General features: G+C 37.4%; 1 protein-coding gene across 2 annotated transcripts in view; it reads left to right on the top strand.

Moving 5' to 3' along the window:
• Positions 1-22,205, top strand: part of ME1 (malic enzyme 1) — a 209,083-nt gene that overhangs the window by 148,902 nt on the left and 37,976 nt on the right. For both annotated transcript variants that reach the window (XM_043889744.1, XM_043889745.1), the window contains exon 7: positions 17,677-17,786. In XM_043889744.1, the coding sequence (XP_043745679.1) occupies positions 17,677-17,786 (110 nt within the window). The remainder of the gene's footprint in view (positions 1-17,676; positions 17,787-22,205) is intronic.

The raw sequence follows: 22,205 nt of genomic DNA, 5'->3' as shown, positions 1-22,205 counted from the left end.
GAGGTGACTTTGTGGATTTTGTTATTATTTCACTGTTTAGGTTTTTCAGTCACTTTCTGTATTTTTGCCCTGTCTAAAGAAAAATCTCCTTTTGGTAGTTTCATTGTGTAGTAGAAAACCTAATGGAGTCTGAAAAACAAAAAAGAAGAATCATCATTTGAATTGATCAGTTAAGACTGAATGAGGAGAATGTTGAACCTATTAGTTTATTATAAAAGGTTATCAGATATCTTGTATCTGTGTTCCTATTCTTCAAATAGTCTCTAGTGAATTATCAGTGGTGAAGTGGATCATATATATACAATATTTATGTATATACATAAATATATAAAACAAAGATAGGAGAAATCGAGTCAGTATTTCTCTTGATTTTCATGTGCATGCTCAGTTGCTCCGTCATGACTGGCTCTTTAGGACCCTATGGATGGTAGCTTGCCAGTGTCCTCTGTCCCTGGAATTCTCCAGGCAAGAATACAGGAGTGGGTTGTCATTTCCTCCTCCAGGGGATCTTCCCAGCTCAGGGATCAAACCTGCATCTCCTGCGTTGGCAGGTGGATTCTTTATCACAGCGCCACCTGGGAAGCACTGTCTAGACTTTCATCAGTCTACTGTTGCTCAGAAGTAAGAGTGGGATTCTATTATTCTTACACATGTGAATTCTAACTACTTTTTTTCAGAAGTTACTTATGTTTCTTCCACATGAAAAATGGGTGTATCAAAATACTCCTGGACAATGCAAAATTTAGACATCTTGCCATGTATATCTACCTCATCAGTAATAATAGTTTTATTCAGAAATCTCTCATCAGAGGGGCTACCGCTGTTCTTCATTGGGACTGCATGGAGAGCAAAATTATCAGGTTTTTATTTCCTTAACTTTCACTAATCAGATTTCTAACAGAGTCAGATTTTTCAAAACTTGAATACTTTGCATAGTGGTATGTGTTGTTAATGACCTCTGTTGAGTATATTTTTTCACTTCCTTTTATTATTTTAGGATTGTAAAATGAGTTCTCAGAAAGGTGGTGCAAACACAGAATTTGGCCCCAAAGACTCAATTTGTAAGTAAAGAGGCAGAATAGGTAGTTAGATTCTAAGCCCATTGGATTATTAGCTTCCTCTTAAGTGTTGTTTTTCAGGAAGTACTGCTTTAGGCATAGAAACACTTTGTCTTGGCTCGTATTTCTCAGTGATGCCAGAATAAAACTATTAGTTTACATATGACAAGTTGTCATACTTTCGCACACCCTTGTAAAAAATCAGGTTTTGGAAATATGTCAGTTTGGCAGAGAAAGAGTTGCATTCTTGAAGACTTAGACTGAAATATATGCATACTTGTTAATTCAAAAGGGTTTCCCTGGTGGCTCAGATAATAAAGAACCCACCTGCCAATGCAGGAGACATAAGAGATGCGGGTTTGATCCCTGGGTGGGGAAGATCCCCTGGAGAAGGGAACGGCAACCCACTCCAGTATTCTTGCCTGGAGATTCCCATGGACAGAGGAGCCTGGTGGGCTACAGTCCACGGGGTCGCAAAGAGTCTGACACTACCGAGCGACTAAGCACACTGTTACTTCAAAAAAAGCGTCAGAGTCATTTAAAAATGATTTAATGCAAAAGGAAGTCAAAACAATTCTCAGAACTGTGTCAGATTTTGTCCCCAAGGATGGTTCAGAATTAAGTAAGGACTCTGCAATAGGGTTCTAATTGTAGTATGTTAGATTTTAGATCACTTAAACTAATTATTGAGCTATTTTAAGGGGGGAATAAAGTCATTGACATGCAAGTAAATGTACCCACACAGGTTCCAGTAGACACAATCTTAAGCAGTTTGGGCTTAAGACCTTCAGCATCACTGGAACACGTGATGACTGAGTTCATGAAATCCCTAGTATGTGGGAAGAAAACGGCTTATAAGAAAGTGGGGGAAAAAAAAGAAAGCGGGAAATATGATATTTTTGGCATTTTTGTTAGTATTAGATAATAATACTCCCACAAGAAATTCTGTTAATATGGAAATATAAATAGATATAACTTCAGGGCAAATTATTGGTAGATGGGTTCTCGTTATGGAAAATGGTTAGTGTTCAAACTTGGACGTTAGTCCAGACGACTGTGCCAGAGAGGCCAGGTTTGTCCTTTATGTCGGATTTGTGCCTTCAGCTAGTTCCAAACGTACAGTTCTCAGATTTTTATTGAATAATATGCATAGATTCCTCTTATACGGTGGCATAAGAATGGATATCATCTTTCCAAGTTTGTAAGTAGTGGTACATGCAAAGCCCTTTTTCATTTTTAAATTGATTTTGAGGTTTCCCTATAAAATAGTGTGATTGATTCCTTTTAATACAAAGTTAAATGCTAATGAGTGTTATCTCTTTTCAGGTAATATCCTAGAAATCTGTACAATGATTACTGCCAATATTTGTAGTACTTTTGGAATGCTTCTCTGAATATTATCTTTAGAACTTTTAGTAATTCTTTTAAATATCACAATAATGGGATTTAAAGAAAAATCCTTTGATACTGATAGTGATTCTTAAGAACAGTCAGAGAACAGAGAATATTGATCCAAGTCAGTATTTAGATCTAGTTCTTGTTCACAACTATTTCTTCAGATTCTTTTTATTGTTAGTTAACAAAGAAGGAATAAAATTACCTAAAGTATAGAATGATAAGAGTGGTGGTGGTGTAGTCACTACGTCGTGTCCAACTCTTGTGACCCCCATGTAGCTTGCCAGACTTCTCTGACCATGGGATTCTCCAGGCAAGGATAGTGGAGTGGGTTGCCATTTCCTTATCCAAATGATAAGAGTAATAGAATTGATTTTAAAGTCACTTTGAAAATAGTTGAACAGTTTGCAGCATCATTGGATAAATAGTATGAAAGCGGACACTCTGAGGATAGTGTTCATATTTACTTGAATTTATAAATTCTTACAAGTATCTGTGAAAATATAAATATTCTGGGTTTTTATAGTCTGAAATAAGATATTTTCCTACATCAAAAAAGTCTGGTATCATAAGTGGCTGCTTTACTTGGGCCTTCTGGCTTTTCTCTTAGTTAGCGACACTCACTAGTGCCTGCTCCTGTCATCCTGGGTTTTATTTAATAACCTTCCTGGGCATTCCTTGTTGTTAAATGGTCTCCAAGGACCTTTCTAGCTTGAAAATTTTATGGCTCTGATAATCTGCAGCAAAATCACATACAATTCTCTTTGCTGCTCAAAGCTTGATTCCTGGTGTTTTGTGGAAGTTCTTGGCTTTTAGAAATAAACAGTTTGATCTAAACTAAATTGGGAAGGAAGCACAGACAGATTTAGTGATTCAATCTGCAAAAGTAAATGACATGATTGAGGTTGTGGATAAGGTATTTACTGGAACATGCATAGAGACTTTTAAATCTCTATGGTAAGTTTGTAGATGGAGTTTACAGAAGCATTTTCCAAATTTCTGCATATTTTATATGAAGGCATTCTGGGCATAGGAATTCATGCATACTAGAAAGGAAGGATTAAAACACAGTGGCATGTTGAAGCAGAGATCTGTCCATTAGAGTCAGAGCTGCCCTGAGGATTTGAGCCTGTTACCGGCGCTGCTCAACTCATAGACACCAGGATGCAACTTTCACCCAGCCATAAACCCACCTCCTCGCAATCCACCTTTGCAGTCTATCATGTGGCCTCTGAGCATTGTTGTTCAATCACCAGGTCATGTCCAACTCTTTGTGACCCCATAGATTGCAGCGTGCCAGGTTTCCCTGTCCTTCACTGTCTCCCCGAGTTTGCTCAAATTCATGTCCATTGAGTCAGTGATGCTATCTAATCATCTCATCCTCTGCCGCTTCAGTCTTCTTTTGCCTTCAATCCTTCCCAGCCTCAGGGTCTTCTCCAGTGAGTCAGCTTTTGGCATCAGGTGGCCAAAGTATTGGAGCATCAACTTCAGCATCAGCCTTTCCAATGAATATTCAGGACTGATTTCCTTTAGGATTGATTGGTTTGATCTCCTTGCAGTCCAAGGGACTCTCAAGAGTCTTCTCCAACACCACAGTTCAAAAGTATCAATTCTTTGGTGCTCAGCCTTCTTTATAGTCCAACTCTCACATCCATACCTGACTACTGGAAAAACCATAGCTTTGACTATATGGAGCTTTGTGGGCAAAGCGATGTCTCTGCTTTAATTCACTGTCTAGGTTTGTCATATCTTTCCTTCCAGGGAGCAAGCATCTTTTAATTTCATGGCTGCAGTCACCGTCCGCAGTGACTTTGGAGCCCAAGAAGATAAAATCTGTCATTGTTTCCATTTTTTCCTCTTCTGTTTGCCATGAAGTGATGGGACCAGATACCATGATTTTAGCTTTTTGAATGGTGAATTTTAAGCCAGTTTTTTCACTCCCCTCTTTCACCCTCATCAAGAGGCTCTTTAGTTCCTCTTCACTTTCTGCTTCACATTAGTCTCCCATTTTAATGTAAAAATAACATGCCATTTGTCTGTTCCCATGTACCCTTTCACATACTTCATGCTTTTTCATATTTCAAGTTTTGTGTTTCCTTTCCCCTAAACCAAACCCCCAACATTCCCTTCCCTCTCAAAACTTTCCACTCTGCCTTTGGAAATCTGTTCCTTAATAAGGCTCCCTAACTGACTCGCTGGATGGTTCCTTTGCCTTCCTGCTTTCCTGAATTATGACTTTTATTTAAGACCTCTACTTTTCTTGAACTGCTTTCTTTCTTTCAAGTATATATATATATATATACACACACACATATATATATAAAATAAATTTCTCTAATATATAAATATATATTACATATATATTTTTATATATTTAATTTAACTGTGCCAGCTCTTAGTTGTGGCATGTGGGATCTAGTTCCCTGAACAGGGATCAAACTCAGGCCCCCTGTGTTGGGAATGTGGAGTCTTAGCCAGTCAACCACCAGGGAAATCCCTGCAGAGCTTTCAGAAAGTCATGCTTGTTGGTCCACACCGTGTTTGAGGGTTGGGAGGTGAGATCAGCACCTTCTCCCGTCTGTCCCTTTTAGACTGTTCTTCCTTCATCCTTATGTAAGCCCTCCCCCGGCATCTTCGATGTTTATGTCAATTAGGTTTATCTTATCTCTGTCTTCTCCCACTTTCTTAACTAACCTCTAATTCTTAGTCATTCTCAGAGCCTTTCTTTCCACTGACTTTCCTTCCATATGGATAGTGTGTTTGGGAGGCTTTCTTGTTCTTCGGGTCTCATTTCTGATGGCCTTTATCCCACACCACTTTAGACTCCCACTTGTGGCTGCATCATGGGCCTTATCTTCATGGGCAGCTGCTCAAACTCTGATATACTGAAGTCACACACCTTAATTTTTCACAACTTCCTCTGCTTGAATATCTCTGAGGTTGCTCTAAAGCAGTGTTTCCAAAGCAGAACTCATTATCTTCCCTACTAAACCTGCTTCTTCTAAGATTTCTTGTTGTTTTTTTTTTTTTTTAATACTCCATCCTCACCAAGTGGTCCAAATTAGAAACTTGGAATTCATCCTTGATTTCTTTTTTAAAGAAAAAAGATTTCTCATCTACTACTCATTATCTGCTCCTCTTCACCTAACACAGTCCCTTCTGTCTCCTGAATGTTTCTCAAATCCACCTCCTTCTCCCCATCCCCACTCTCATTCCAGATGCAGGCTTGGTTAGTGGCAGCCTCTTAAGAAAGCTTCCTACATCTGGTCCTGCTTCTCTCTATGCCATTCTTCATCCTGATCATACAGGATGTCTTTGTGATCTAGTCTAGGTAGGCTAAAATACAAATTGATCATATTACACTCCTGTTTAATGTCCTATTTATAGGATCAGGTGTGCAAACCCCTTAACACCGGTTAGAGGACCTGCATCATCTTGCTCTACTTACCTCTATAGCCGTAATTCTTGTCTTTTTTTCCATCAAGCCTTGTGATTTAATCATAACTTATTTCAGTTCTTGAAATATGCCATTTATTTATTTCACCTTGGGCCTTTGAACATATTCCCTGTTCCTCATAGAGTCTTCTTCCTTTTGATAAACTCCTACTCATCCTTCAGACTTTAGCTTCTTCTAGAAAGCCTTTGCTAATCCTCTTAATTCTTGATTGGTGACCCTGCTCTGTTTTGGAATCCTGAATTTCCTCTGTTACAGTACTTACCAGACTGCATTATATTCTCCTACTTACTGTATCTACCATAAGACTATAAACTCTTTGAGGTCAGAAATGTCAACTGCACCTGGAACAAGTCCTCATCCGTAGTAGGTACTCCCCTGAGGGAGGGTATGGCAACCCGCTCCAGTATCCCTGCCTGGAGAATCCCGTGGACAGAGGAGCCTGGACAAAGAGTTGGACACGACTAAGCACAAGCATTAGTAGGTGCTCAGTATATTATTTGGTAAGTGAATAAATAAAGGAAGAAAGGAAGGATAAGGTTTCTTTTTGAGAATAAGGGGATATAAGTTTAGATGAGATCACATTACAGAGGACCTGCTTTAAAATAGGATAAACATATTTTTTCATTTTCTTACTGTGTAAACTGGTTTCAATCGGGCAGTATACAAAAGCAAGGAGACTAACCAGTAGATTGTAGTACTATGGCAGTGATGTGGTCCAAAGAACCTAGACTTGAATTGAGGCACTTAGTCTAGAAAGCATAACAATTACTATGAAAAGTGTATCAGAAGAAGGTATAACAGAGCTTGACCACTAGAGTATAAGGTAGAAGGCAAAATAAAATTGATTATAGTATTTTGATATTGGTGGAAATAGGAAAAATTTGGATCTGTTTTGTAAGGAAAAAAGTTGAGAATTTCTCGAAGTTTAATATTATTATATTAAACTAGAATTGTTAGAGAAAAGATTTCATTGATTTTGTATGCATGATGTAATTCTGAAATGTTTTTGAGTAAAATACACTAAATATAAATTTTAGTTATAAATGAAGTTTCAGAATTTGTTGATATTTAAGGAATTTTTTTTTTTTTTTTTTTTTTAGGAACTTAAATTTTAGCAAGTCCTGCTATTTTTTTTGAGAAGTAGATGACAACCAAAGAAAATAATTCTATTTTGTTGATGATACATTGTTTGTCCTTGGTGTTATAAAGTTGTTAATTTTTTGATACTATGTATACATCTGATACTATAAATAACAGTACGAATTGTTGATAACATATTAAAATATTATCATATATGCATTTATTCCTCATTAGAGAAAGGTTCACAATATAACATTTCTCCATGCCTTTCTTACTATCATTTTGGCAACATGGAGTTTCTTTAAAGGATTAGTGACAAAGATAAGGTGTCCATAGGTTTGTGGATTTATCTCTGGGCTTTCTATTCTGTTCCATTGATCTATATTTCTGTCTTTGTGCCAGTACCATACTGTCTTGATGACTGTGGCTTTGTAGTAGTCAGGCAGGTTGATTCCTCCAGTTCCATTCTTCTTTCTCAAGATTACTTTGGCTATTCGAGGTTTCTTGTATTTCCATACAAATTGTGAAATTCTTTGGTCTAGTTCTGTGAAAAATACCGTTGGTAGCTTGATAGGGATTGCATTGAATCTATAGACTGCTTTGGGTAGAATAGCCATTTTGACAATATTAATTCTTCCAATCCATGAACACGGTATGTTTCTCCATCTGTTTGTGTCCTCTTTGATTTCTTTCATCAGTGTTTTATAGTTTTCTATGTATAGGTCTTTTGTTTCTTTAGGTAGATATACTCCTAAGTATGGAGGCAAGGATATACAATGGAAAAAAGACAACCTCTTTAACAAGTGGTGCTGGGAAAACTGGTCAACCACTTGTAAAAGAATGAAACTAGAACACTTTCTAACACCATACACAAAAATAAACTCAAAATGGATTAAAGATCTAAATGTAAGACCAGAAACTATAAAACTCCTAGAGGAGAACATAGGCAAAACACTCTCCGACATAAATCACAGCAAGATCCTCTATGACCCACCTCCCAGCATATTGGAAATAAAAGCAAAACTAAACAAATGGGACCTAATGAAACTTAAAAGCTTTTGCACTACAAAGGAAACTATAAGTAAGGTGAAAAGACAGCCCTCAGATTGGGAGAAAATAATAGCAAATGAAGAAACAGACAAAGGATTAATCTCAAAAATATACAAGCAACTCCTGCAGCTCAATTCCAGAAAAATAAATGACCCAATCAAAAAATGGGCCAAAGAACTAAACAGACATTTCTCCAAAGAAGACATACAGATGGCTAACAAACACATGAAAAGATGCTCAACATCACTCATTATTAGAGAAATGCAAATCAAAACCACAATGAGGTACCATTACACGCCAGTCAGGATGGCTGCTATCCAAAAGTCTACAAGCAATAAATGCTGGAGAGGGTGTGGAGAAAAGGGAACCCTCTTACACTGTTGGTGGGAATGCAAACTAGTACAGCCGCTATGGAAAACAGTGTGGAGATTTCTTAAAAAACTGGAAATAGAACTGCCATATGACCCAGCAATCCCACTTCTGGGCATACACACTGAGGAAACCAGATCTGAAAGAGACACGTGCACCCCAATGTTCATCGCAGCACTGTTTATAATAGCCAGGACATGGAAGCAACCTAGATGCCCATCAGCAGACGAATGGATAAGGAAGCTGTGGTACATATACACCATGGAATATTACTCAGCCATTAAAAAGAATTCATTTGAACCAGTCCTAATGAGATGGATGAAGCTGGAGCCCATTATACAGAGTGAAGTAAGCCAGAAAGATAAAGAACATTACAGCATACTAACACATATATATGGAATTTAGAAAGGTGATAACGATAACCCTATATGCAAAACAGAAAAAGAGACACAGAAATACAGAACAGACTTTTGAACTCTGTGGGAGAATGTGAGGGTGGGATATTTCAAAAGAACAGCATGTATACTATCTATGGTGAAACAGATCACCAGCCCAGGTGGGATGCATGAGACAAGTGCTCGGGCCTGGTGCACTGGGAAGACCCAGAGGGATCGGGTGGAGAGGGAGGTGGGAGGGGGGATCGGGATTGGGAATACATGTAAATCCATGGCTGATTCATATCAATGTATGACAAAACCCACTGGAAAAAAAAAAAAAAAGGATTAGTGACATAAATTATCAATTTAGAAGTTATTCATCTGAAGATGATTACTGAATCCCCATGCATGAGTGAACTTAATAAGGAAATGATTATAGGAGGAAAGAAGTGTTTACAATTTCCAGTGTCAAAGAGAATAATTGTCAGGAAATATAACAGAAAGAATAATAAGAAAAATGAAAGATATTATCCAAATGTTAGGAAATAATACAGAAACAAAGTAGTAGGAATTGGGGCCATTACAGTAGGTTAACAAAGGAGTAAACACATTTTCTTAATTCTTACTGACAAGGAAAAACTAAACTTGAATGGTTCTTACCAAAGAGAATTTCAGTCAACTTCAAATGACTTATTCTAGCATTCAAGGCTATATATAATCTGAAATTCAGTGGCCATTATTGATCTTAAGTTCCTAAAACTATTGTCCTTAAGCACCAACTCTGAGACCTCTGTGGGTTTATTTCCCACCTCAGTCTTTCTCATTGGAATCCTATCTAAGGGCTTAGTTTAAACCTCAACTTAATTCATGTTGTCTTCCCTAAATACCATAGTGATCTCTTTGTGTATCACTGATTTTGCTTTTAATTTGAACCCTCTTTAAATTACTTGTATCTTTTGTCTTCCCAGTGAGACTGTAAGCATTTTAAGGACAAGATCCATGTTTCCTGTTTGCTGCTCAAGTTGCTCAGTTACATTATTGAAAATGAGTAATTTGTCTTTAAGGTACCCATCAGAGCTAAAATGCTCTGGATCTTAAATGCTGCATAATTCTACATACGTAATTGTTCATTGTTGTTCAGTCGCCAAGTTGTGTCTGACTCTTTGCTTCCCTATGAACTTCAGCATGCCAGGCTCCCCAGTCCTTCACTATCTCCTCAAACTCAAGTCCATTGAGTTGGTGATGCCATCCAGCCATCTTATCCTCTGTTGCCCCCTACTCCACCTGCCCGTGATCTTTCCCAGTATCAAGGTGTTTTTGAATGAATCAGCTTTTTGCATCTGTTAATAAATCCTAAAAAAATTTATTAAGTCAAAATATGCTTGGTCGACCTAGTTAAACAGTGACTTCTTAATAGCTTGTAATCAAAGAAAGACTAATGTTGTCACCAACATCTGCCCATACACTTTTTAATACAAAAATAACCTATTATACTGAATGCATACAGATGCATTATATTAAAATTTTATGATAAAGTTATAACTCCCTTATTTTTTCAGTACAGTCCCTTTCTTTCTAAAGAAAGCACTTCTTTGATGTTGACTTTGGTGCTCTGTAGAAGCCAGTATATAAAGTAGTTAAAACCACTGGCCCTGTGGTTCAGCCCCTACTCTACTAGTTATTAGCAGCATGAACTCAACCATGGACCTAAATCCCTCTGAACTCAGTTTCTTCATATGTAAAATGGATAATAACTGCCTTCCCCATTGAGTTGCCGAGAGAGTTAAATGAGATAATTCCCATGAAGTGTGGAGAACTATATCTGGCACTTAGTAAGTACCGTCAACTGTAATAAGGGTTTTGTCTAATTTAACAGTGCCACAAGAGAAAGTTCTCTGCAGTTTTTACATATTAATTTTATGGGTGGTATTTCTGTTCACTTCTAAAACTATATACCCACTGTTTTATGTGATATTTTGATCATGAAATAGTAGGTTCTTTTCCTAGTCATGTAGAGTCCAGTTGGCTAACATCCTTGTGTTCCACTGCTTATAATTTCATAGTGACAAGGCTGGTTCAATCTGGAACAAAATATCCCTTCCATGGCTTTCTTTCATTATATGATGCAAGATGCTTGTATCACAAAATGAATTCAGGATGCCTCTCTCTAAATCTTTAGGACTCAAATCAGAGTTAACTACCAGGTAGAGAAAATTCATGAAATGAAAACTGATCGGCGGTATTCTCTAAGGAACGGTTCTAAAATACCCTTTTGTAAATGATAAGGCCTCTTGTGTGCTCCTTTACTACCTATGCCTATCCCCAGATTTCACTTAGAAAACATTATAAATTTATAGCCTGACCACATTGTGTCCTAAACACTGAAGGCAAATCATATTGTGGGGACTTCATTTTAACCACAGAGAAGTTGGAAACAGCTCCAAACCACGGGACCAAGTAAGTAGTAGGTCCGGGAATAGAACTGAGAAGGCTCTGATTCCTCCTCACATCCTGTAACCACAAGGCTCTGGGGCTTTGGAACGTAATAACAGAGCATCTGGTGCTTCTGGACCACAGTACATGATGCAGCGGGGGCAACGCATGGGAGGACACTGTCTGAAAACATGCTTTGTGAAGAGGGGCTGCTTAGGGGCCAGAGAAGGAGCCACGGGACGGAGCCGTGATGAACACCAGACGGTGCTTGACTGATGTTTATGTTTGGGGTGATCAGTTGCTGCCACAGAGTTTGCTTCTCTGCTAAGGTTTTTTTTCTAAAGGGTAATGATTTGTAACCATGGAGACGCTTTTACCCATTCTTAACATTTTAGTAATTTTTAATCAGGATAGCTAAACAGTTTCCTAGAGTGGCATTATATAGCATTATGGTATCAGAATTTGGTACTTTGAAACTTTTTTAAAAAATAATTTTTTAATTTATTTTTGACCGTGCTGGGTCTTCTTTGCTTCGTGGGCTTTTCTCTAGCTGTGGCGAGCGGGGGTGACCCTCTAGTTGCAGTGCACAGGCTTCTGATTGTGGTGGCTTCTCTTGTTGCCGTGGGGCACAGGCCCTGGCACACGTGGGCTTCAGTAGTTGCAGCTCCCAGGATCTAGATGACATGCTCAATCATCGTGGTGCATGCGTTTAGCTGCTCCATGGCACGTGGGATCCTCCCAGATCAGAGATCAAACTTGTGTCTCCTGCATTGGCAGATGGATTCTTTACCAGTGAGCCACCAGGAAGCCCTGAGACTGTCTCAGAATTATAGGCCTAATATTAACAAGAAGTGAAAAATGAGGGACCCTGCCTCAAAGGCTGCATTATTGTTTATTGGCTTCTCCTCTTGTGTCTCTGCATCCCCTCCCTTCCCTGATTAGTAACTGTTTTTCTGTGCCCTTAGGAATTCGGGGTAGTTCATGGAGGTTGAAGGCTATTCTTTACAATCAAGAAACAGGAGACAGAAAGACTTCTATGCCTAGGAATCCCATGGGATCCTCCTTGGTTTCACTACGGGGATAGTCAGTGCAAAGCTGAAGTAACTTTCTTCAGCGTACAGAAGTGAAACTAGGAAGAATGAACTTGAAGGAGAGAAAAGACCAAATGAAGAACAGATTGTGTACTGGAAAAGGAGTTGGTGGAAAACTGGGAAGATAGACCTAGGGGCAGAGTGGAAAGTATTGGAAAATTTATTAATAAGAATCTGGCAGTAGAACTTTTAGACCGTTAACTTCTTATTAATTTGTATCCTATTAGTGTTTTTGCTCATATGGGAATTTTCTAATACTGCTTAGTTGGGCTGAAATATTACTTCTTTTAATGACCTAAAGGACTACTGTAGAAAGTCTTCTGGTCAAATAACTAATATTTCCAAAATAACTTTGATAGAAAGACAAAAGAATAAGGAACAGAATTTTAAAATGCTGATGGAAAAAACAGTTTTGTAGAAATTTATTTTCTTAGGTAACTGTAGAAAATTAGCAGTTTCAAAGGAGAGACAAATAAATATGAAGAAAATTATAAGAGTGATTGTGACTTACATAATTTAATGTGATTTAAATTCCTGTTTGTATTTTGGAATTTATCCAAAAGAGAAAAATATGTTTAGATCTTATAATACTAAATGAGTTCTTTGAAAACTCTTGGTTTGACTAGACTAATCTTTTTACTTCTATTAACAGAAACTATTGATATTGAAAGCTTCTATAGCCTACTTAGTGCCAATTCTTTTAAAAAAAGTAACATGAATTTGATTTAGTTTCTTGTTAAATAGTAGAGACTCATTCTAAAATGAGTCATGTCTATTTAAATAATAGAAAGATTATGCTTTTTTTTTTTAACTAGTGTGAAAAATGCTAAACACTAAAACTTCTGGAATTTGGGCAAATAAAGGGAAAACCTACTCTGATGCAGTATTCTTGCCTGGAAAAGTCCATGTCCAGAGGAGTCTGGTGGGCTACAGTCCTTGAGGTCCCAAGCAGTCAGACTGGACGAAGTGAGCACGGGCGCATGACTGAGCACTGCTCTGATGCAACATTCAAAGCAGCTGGTAGTCGTGGTATTCAGCAGTGCAGATTACTAAGCTATCAGTTATTCTTATTGTATGAAGTAAATTTTTGCTTACATTTTATATTCGCTTGATCTTTTCTCTACTGAAGTAGTACTGTTGGATAGAGTTTTAAGTCTCTCTCTCTCTCTTTTTTTTTTAGTTTTAAGTCTCTTAAGAACTTTTAATCGAGTTAATGAGACATCTACACATTAGCAGTTTTAAACCCAATGTAATTGATACAGAAAATATTTGCTAATTCAAGAGTAATGGTGATTTGCAATGGTAGTGCCTTACTAAAGACATAGGGGGAACTCTGTGGTGATGTAAATGGGAAGGAAATCCCAAAAGAGGGCATGTGTTCACATGTATACATGCAGCTGATTCACTTTGCTACTCAACGGAAACTAAGGCAACTTTGTGAAGCAATCATGCCCCCGTAAAAACTAAAGGAGAAAAATAAAGATGTGGGACGGAGGACATGGCATGTTTGAGAGTGGAGAAAAGTGGTGCAGTGGGGAAGGGACTTACCCTGGGATACAGGGAGAGATAAAGCAATTGAAAAGATAGTATTTGATTATAGGCCCTTGAGTTTGAGGAATTTGGCTGTCAACGTCACAGCAATCCACTCTGAATTTAGAGCACAGGAGTAGCTGGAGGAAGTTGCTGTTCATCACAGTTTGGCAGCTCTGTATCACATGCTTGAGGGAAGCAGAGAGACCAATAGACTTTTTGCAGCCCTAGCAGGAGCAAGACTAATTTCTTTGGCTCCAATAATATTTAAATAGTAAAAATGATGTGTGCTAAGTTGCTTCAGTCGTGTCTGACTCCATACAACTCAGTGGACTGTAGCCCACCAGCCTCCTCTGCCATGGGATTCTCCAGGCAAGAATACTGGAGTGGATTGCCATGCCCTCCCTCCAGGGGATAGAACCAGCATCTCTTATGTCTCCTGCATTGGCAGGTGGGTTCTTTACCACTAGCTCCACCTGGGAAGCCCCAGAAATGATAGAAAATAGTAATTAAATGAATACAATGTGTTAAAAAAAAAAAGAGACAGTAAGACAATAGCTTTAGTCTTTGGATCTCTGAGACAGGGAAATACATGTTTTCATTAAAAAAAAAAAAATTGTTGAGGTTGCGAGTCAAGAGACTACTTAGCTTTGGAAATGTTCCATGAAGATGATTGAGTTTCAGTAAGTCATCTGGGTTAGAAATACAGAATAGATGATTTATAAGAAGGTGTTTGTTTAAGTCTTGAGGAGACAGACTCACCATGAAGAGGTAGGACCATAACAAACACTGAAAAACCAGACCTATGCTTGGCATCTTTCTATTAACAGTTGGTTTGCAATGAAACATAGCTCCTGTTCGGTCCTTTGCACTAATCAGTCTTTGCACTAGTTTATTTTTCTGATTAAACTTTATAAAACTTTTCTGTTGTATGTCTCCTTAGTTTTAGAACTTGGCATTACTCAAAGATACATACTTAAAGGTATATGTAATGACCTACAGTGTAACAGAAAAGAATCAAGCATAAACTTAAAGTTTACTTTAAACATCAGACTCTTCCATATTGTCAGGCAGAGCTGAATGCAAATCTCCCCTCCCCAGCTTACCAGGAACTCAAGGCTTTCCTTATCTCTAAGACTGTACCTTGAGCTTAAATGAAAAGGTATTTGTAAGTTACATTCATCCAACAACTGTTTGCTGAGTAGTTAATATTTTCTTTGGGAATATAATGAGTTTAATTCTGAGTTTTTTTAATTTGAGGTTTGTTCAAATGAAATTATCCAGCTGATCATGAGATTTATAAGTTTGACGTTCACAGGATTAGACTAGAAGCATACATTTGGGAATCACTGTATGTAGTTAGTGATTAAAACTGTGAGTAGGATCACATCTGTCAGGACACACACACACAGGCACGCACGCACATCATGCTGTAGACCAAGGACAGAGTCGTGGGAAACACTAATGTTTGCATGCTAAGAATTCCCTAAGGGAGAAAGAAGAAATGATCAGTAGTTTGGGGGAAGGCACTGAAAGGCATGCTATCACAGAAGCCTAGGGAATAGAGTTTCAAGAAAAAAGAAACAGAATTAGTGGAAATGCAGCAAAGAGCTCTAGTCAATTAAGGTTTGAAAACAATGTTCCTTGGATTTTTATTTCAGAAGTATTCTAATTTTAATGCACACAATTTTAGTAGAGTTGTGAGGGCAGAAGGTAAATGACAGAGCATGGAGAACAATGTAAACTATAAACTATTATTTCATGTACATTAAAAGGAAAAGATAGGAAACACTTGGGGTCAAGACATCTCATTTCTGCCTCTGATGAGAAGCTCAAAATCAGCTGTTGATAAAGAGGAAGGAGCTTGTCCAGAAGAATGTTGTTGTTGTTGTTGTTCAGTTGCCAAGTTGTGTCCAACTCTTTGTGACCCCATGGTCTGTAACATGCCAGGCTTCCCTGACCCTTACTATCTCCCAGAGTTTGCCCAAGTTCATGTCCATTGAATTGGTGATGCCATCCAACCATCTCATCCTCTATCGCCCCCTTTTCCTTTTGCCGTCAATCTTTCCCAACATCAGGATCTTTTCCAGTAAGTCAGCTATTCAATCAGGTGGCCAAAGTATTGGAGCTTCAGCTTCAACTTCAGTCCCTTCAGTGAATATTCCTTTAGGATTGACTGATTTGATCTCCTTACAGTCCAAGGGACTCTTCAAGAGCCTTCTCCAGCACCACAGTTTGAAAGCCTCAGTTCTACAACACTGCCTTCTTTATGGTTCAGCTCTCACAACTGTACATGACTATTAGAAAAACCAAAGCCTTGACTATATGGACTTTGGTGGCAAAGTGATGTCTTTGCTTTTTAACATACTGTCTAAGTTTGTCATAGCTTTCCTGCCAAGAAGCAATTGTCTTCTAATTTCATGGCTGCAATCACCATCCGTAGTGATATTAGAACCCAAGAAGAGGAAATCTGTCACTGCTTCCACCTTTTCCCCTTCTACTTGCCATGAAATAATGGGACTGGATGCCATGATCTTAGTTTTTTAAATATTGAGTTTTAGGCCAGCTTTTTCACTCTTCTCCTTCACCTCCATCAAGAGATTCTTTGGTTTCTCTTCAGTTTTTGCCTGCCTATCAGAGGTCCAGAAGAATGCATTGTAATAGATAGGAGAAAGGAACTAATTGAGAAAGAAGGGATGAAAATGTGGGCACTGGTGGTGAGTTACCTTGAGCAGGAAGAGGAACACCTTGTTGACTGATGCCTGAAGGGTAGCGCTGAAGATAGAGATGTGGGGTGCAATGAGGGGAGAATAGTCGAGGGAGGTAATGTATTATGCCCTCATTATGCCAGGAAGTAGGAGAAAGTTAAGAGGTCAGGATTTTAAAAGATTGGCAAAGATGAGGAATGGTCTTTGGGTACAGTGGAAGTGGAAGCTGACCAAGGACAATAAAAGGACTCACACAAATAGTACGGCAGTGAGAGTCTAGCTGAGATTGGAGACCAAGTATCTCTAAATCACCTAGCAAGGAGGTTCCTGCCTATAAGGCTTTCCCTGGCAGTTCTCGGATACATGCGGTATCAATGGTGTTAATTTCCCTTGCCTTGGAAGGCTAGGCTATGGATGGTCATAAAGGTTCAAACAGGTTAATTTCAGAAATAAAAACCTCTATACTTTGAAACTCAAAAGGTTTTTAACTGTAACTGTAGAACAAACAACAGAATCCTAGGCTAGAATTTTTATGGTTTCCAACATAAAATTCTAACTTTGACTTTTGCTACACCCTTGCACTTACCATTTTAGCCAAATAAGGCTTCTTGCTGTTTTTTTAAAGATTTTTTTGTTTCCTAAATTTCACTTCAGTTACTTTGCTTCTGCTATTTACTCAGCTTGTGGAACCCTACATCTCTTTTGAAATCATGAGGTGATTAAAACTCAATTTGTTACCTGGTTTGTAAGCCCAATAAGGAATGTTGCCTGTCTTCTCAGCATCTGTTATACCACTTTTATATTACTTTTCATGTACTTTCGTATATTTCAGAATATCTTAGTTTCTACTAACTTTTAAACTTCTTTACTGCAAGTTCCATATTTTTGTCATCTTTGTGGTTTGTCACAGTGCCAGTGAAATGCTTTTTCTGTAGAGCATGTAGTAAATATTTACTGAACTTACATTGTATTTCACATTTGTACTAAGTAGCAAGATGGGACCTTTAAAAGAAAATAATGTTTTGCCTTTTCTATAGACTAGTGAACTGAACTGAACTGATAGGCTAGTTTTAAAGGTTTATTTTTAAATGTTATTTCATTAACTTCTTCTAATGTTTTGTCCCATAGGTATGGCATGAACTGCCTTATTCAGTTTGAAGATTTTGCCAATATAAATGCATTTCGGCTCCTGAGAAAGTATCAAAACCAGTATTGCACATTCAATGATGATATCCAAGGTAATCAGATTTTCACTGCATATGGATCAAAAACAATGTGCCTTGATATTAGTTCATAATTTTCTAAGGATTCAAATTCAATAAAAAATGTGTGCTAGACACCTAGGAAATGCCAGGAATTAATGTTTGATGATTTCACACATTATTTCTCATTGAATTCTACATATTTGAGAAAAGTACTCTGACTTTAAAATGTATTGTGCATGAGCTGGAGAAAGAGTGCCCTAGAATCTGATAAAATCCCCAGTGATTATGGCTGAACAAAGAATGAAATGTATGAAAATGTATTATTCATTGTGTGAAATGAAGAGTGTATACACTTCTCTCTTCACCCTTCATCTCAAAAATCAGCCACAGTTTCTAAGCGTCACCACAACAGAATCTGCCTTTGTATACAACGTGTACCAGATTCTACTGTTTGTCTTTGATTGATTGTAGATACTTGGCTACCTGCTTTTGTCTGAGTTACTTGTTTTATTTTTCTCTAACCTTTGTTTTGCTCCTTTCTCTAGATCCACCTCCCCCAAACTACTTCCCCAAATCCAAAACCTCCTAGTGAGAATCTTACTCTTCCTGTTTCATGAAGGGCAGGTAGAATAAACGCACAGGCAGAGAGCCAAAGGAGAAAGACCTGATGAGTTCTGACAGCTTAAAAGATCACGCATAGACTTCCATTTCACTAATGAACATTTTTCCGTGTTGACCTTACTTGGATTCTCAGCAGCTTTTAACATTGTGGACCCCACTCTCTTCCTTGAAATACTCTCTTCTGTTAACTTCCGTGTCACAGACCCCCACTGACTTTCTTCCTACCTTTTTAAATTTTTGCCTCCCCCCACCACCGCCCCAGTTTCATCCTTTAGTGACTAGCTATTAAATCAGAACACTTAAACATTCAGTGCCAGGCCCTTTTCTCTTTGTTCTGTGTGATATGTTGGGTATATACTCCAGGGACACACATTTCATTAGCAGATTTATATCTCTAGCACAGACTTCTTTGAATTCTAGGTCCTTATACCCATTGGGTTATTTTAAACTTCCTCTAGGGATATCTCAAGGTTATCTCATACTCAGCCTCCTCCACCATCAAACTCTTATTTCCCCACCAAACTTGACCTTCTCTTTGTGTTCTCTGTCTCCATGTCTCTGATGTCTCTCTCTTCTTCACCTCTCTCTGCCAAATATAGCTCATCACTCATCCTCCTGATTTTTAGCACTAAGTTGGATAGAGAAGGAAGTGAAGATGTAAGGACGGGTAGATAGGGCAAAAGGGTCTAAATTCCCTATCTTTAATAAAGTTAGAGACTAGGTATAATGGGGATAATTGAATAAAGAAATGAAAAGGTAGAAGGTTACAGACCATGTTGAGTGAGTTATTCTAATGTAGGTCTTCCAAGAAGAATTAGTTCTGAGTGATGATAAGAACCAAGATACAACTTATGATGGGAGGAAGATAGCCAACAGGGAGTAAGATGCATGTCATTGGAAATGATGGGCTCCAAGAAAAGTTTAAATGTAGAATGAGGATAATATTCTCTCATAGAGTTTTCATTGTGGACAAAATAGTTATTTGTGAAAATACCCTATCAACTGAAATATACTGTATAAATATAATTTTTAAAATTTGCTATGCTTAAGTTCTTTAGTATAACATAACTATGTAAATATAATGACTCTTTACATTTTGAAGCACACTAACATAATTGGTCTAATTTTTCTTTTCCTAACATCCTTCCTGATGCCAATTACATAATTTATTGTCATTTTTATGACAAAGATGCTTATGTTATTTCAATTTTCTTCTTTTTTTGTTTATTTTTTGAGTGTTTTTATTTATGAGAAGTGAATGTGTGGAGGATTTCAGAGAGGAAATGATGGCAATCTAATTTTAACGTGCTACCACTGTAATTTGAAAATGCAGTGTATGGTGATAGAATGCCTTTGATGCTACAGACAAAGGCTTTGTAGACCAGTGTCTCTAAGTCACTTACCTGTTCGTTTCGTTGCTGCCTCTAAAGTAGCCACCAGTTAAACTGTTGAACAAACCTATCCTGTCCTTTCTTTAATATTCTCTATATTTCGATTTTGGGGTCTCACAGAAATGTCTGTGTAGAAGTTAAAAACCAGGATTGCGTAATCTTGAATCATTTTGCAGAATTAATAGGTATAAGAGTTCGGGTTAAGGAAGAGAACGTGGAATCCAAGTCATCAAACAAAATGAGCAATTGAGAATTAGGTTCAGCATTTCTGTCAACTGTGGTCAAGAATTTAGGAGTCAAGCCTTGGGCTACCTCAGAATTAAAGTCAGGAGCGCAGGAAATAAGAGACAGATGCCAAGCCAACACCAAGAGCACTACATGTGAAGTTGCCCTGAGAATTCACTTCAGAATATTCCCCACAGCAGGTCACCACTGCGGAGGCATTAAATGACTAGTTTTTCACCCCAGGTAGTCAGTCTTCACATATAATCTGCACACATAGTCTACATTATCTCTGTATAGGTGTTTTCGGGTCCTGCAGCCTTAGCCAACAGAAAGTTAGGTTTGAGAAAATGGGACTAATTTCTGACTAGAGAAAACTTTTGGCAAGTTATTGAGGTTCTGACTAGACATGACCAAACTATTTTCTGCTTTCTTCTTCATACCGAAATAGTGTCCTTAGTGACACATCTTCCCCATATGTTTCTATTTTACCTTTTTAACCTTATGTTTTTACCATTTTGCCCACAAATGTAATACTTTCCTCACTGTGGGCATAGAAATTGCATTCTAGTGCCAATGAAAATAGTTATGTAACTATTACAGCCTTACCATGTAAATAAATGCTTTTAACTATACCCTTGGGGTGACTTTTTTCTTAACAGATGTGTTATTGAAATGTATTAGCTTTTTATGAAAAGTATTTAAATACTTAAATTCTAGTATATTAATGATCTAAGATAATGTTAAATGATAAAGATTTTGGTTCAACTGTTATTTAGACCTTTGTCCATTCTAGTTGTAAATTATTGCCAACTAGAAAAAAATGTGCAAATTAAATCTATTAAGGAACAGATATTTAATAATATAATCTGGAAACCATCAGATTTCAGCAAATTCAGATCAAAAGAATAAAGTTTCATCCTCTGGTCATTTAAAATCATCTACAAAAAAGAGATTTTTCTTCCCATAATACTCTCTCTGGAATGGCTATGTTCTGACTTGACATTTCTAAGTATTTTGCATAGAAATTTTTGCCATGATAAACTAGTTTGATTACTAGTGATGACTAGTGATAAACTAGTTAGGATAAACTAGTTTGGATTTTTTAACAATAAGGTAATCTTGTACCAAATACTTTGATCATTGTAAAGATCAAAGATAGACATGGTAGAACATTTTGTAAAAGCAGGAATATCATTGGCCTGAAATCATGTTTTAAAGTTTAACCGCACTAGGTTTTAAAAAGCATATTAGATGGCAAATGAGATACTCATTTTCTCTGTCAAGGTGGCAAAGATTTTTCTTGTAATCCCAACTGTTAGTGATGCTTTAAAAATTGAACACTCTTGTACATTGATGGTGAGAATATAAATTGGTACAGCTCTTGAGGAGTCAATATGTGTCAAAAACCTTAGTCATAAGCAGATCTTTGATCCAAGATTTCTATTTTTAGAAATTTATCCTCAGTAAATGAAGGTGTGTGAAACAAATGTACAACGATTTTTAGTTAGTTTATATATTTATTTTAAAATTTGAGATATGGTTGACATATAACATTATATTAGTTTTATATATACAACATAATGGTGTGCTATGTGTATATATTGCTAAATGATCACTGCAATAAGTTAATTTAACATCCATCACCACATATAGTTACAAATTCCTTCTTTCTTGTGATCAGAACTTTTAAGATCTATTCTTGTGCCAACTTTCAATGTACAATAGAATGTTATTAACTTGGTCATTATGAGGTGTTACATCTGCAGAACTTATTTGTCTTATAACTGGAAGTTTGTGCTTTTTTGACTTCCTTCACACATTTTTTGCACAACCCCCACCAATCTGTTCTCATATCTATGAGTTTGGTTTTTGTTTTAGATTCCACACGTAAATGAGATCAAGTGTTAGTCTTTCTCTGTTTGACTTATTTTATTCAAGGTCTATCCTTATTGACACAAATTATGAGTTTCTTTTTTTTTAGTGGCTCAATAATATTCATGTATGTATCTACTTCAAATTTCCTTTATCAGTTCATTTGTCAGTTTACACTTGGGTTGTTTCCATGTTTTGGCAATTGTAAATAATGCCACCGTGAACATATATGAGGCATCCAGGTGGCACTGGGGGTAAAGAACTTGCCTACCAATGCGGGAGACATAAGAGACCTGGGCTCCATCCCTGGGTTGGGAAGATACCCTGGAGGGGGGCATGGCAA

The sequence above is a fragment of the Cervus elaphus genome, chromosome 28 (assembly GCF_910594005.1).
Source record: "Cervus elaphus chromosome 28, mCerEla1.1, whole genome shotgun sequence".
NCBI lineage: Eukaryota > Metazoa > Chordata > Mammalia > Artiodactyla > Cervidae > Cervus > Cervus elaphus.
This window is presented reverse-complemented; position numbering and strand designations above follow the sequence as displayed.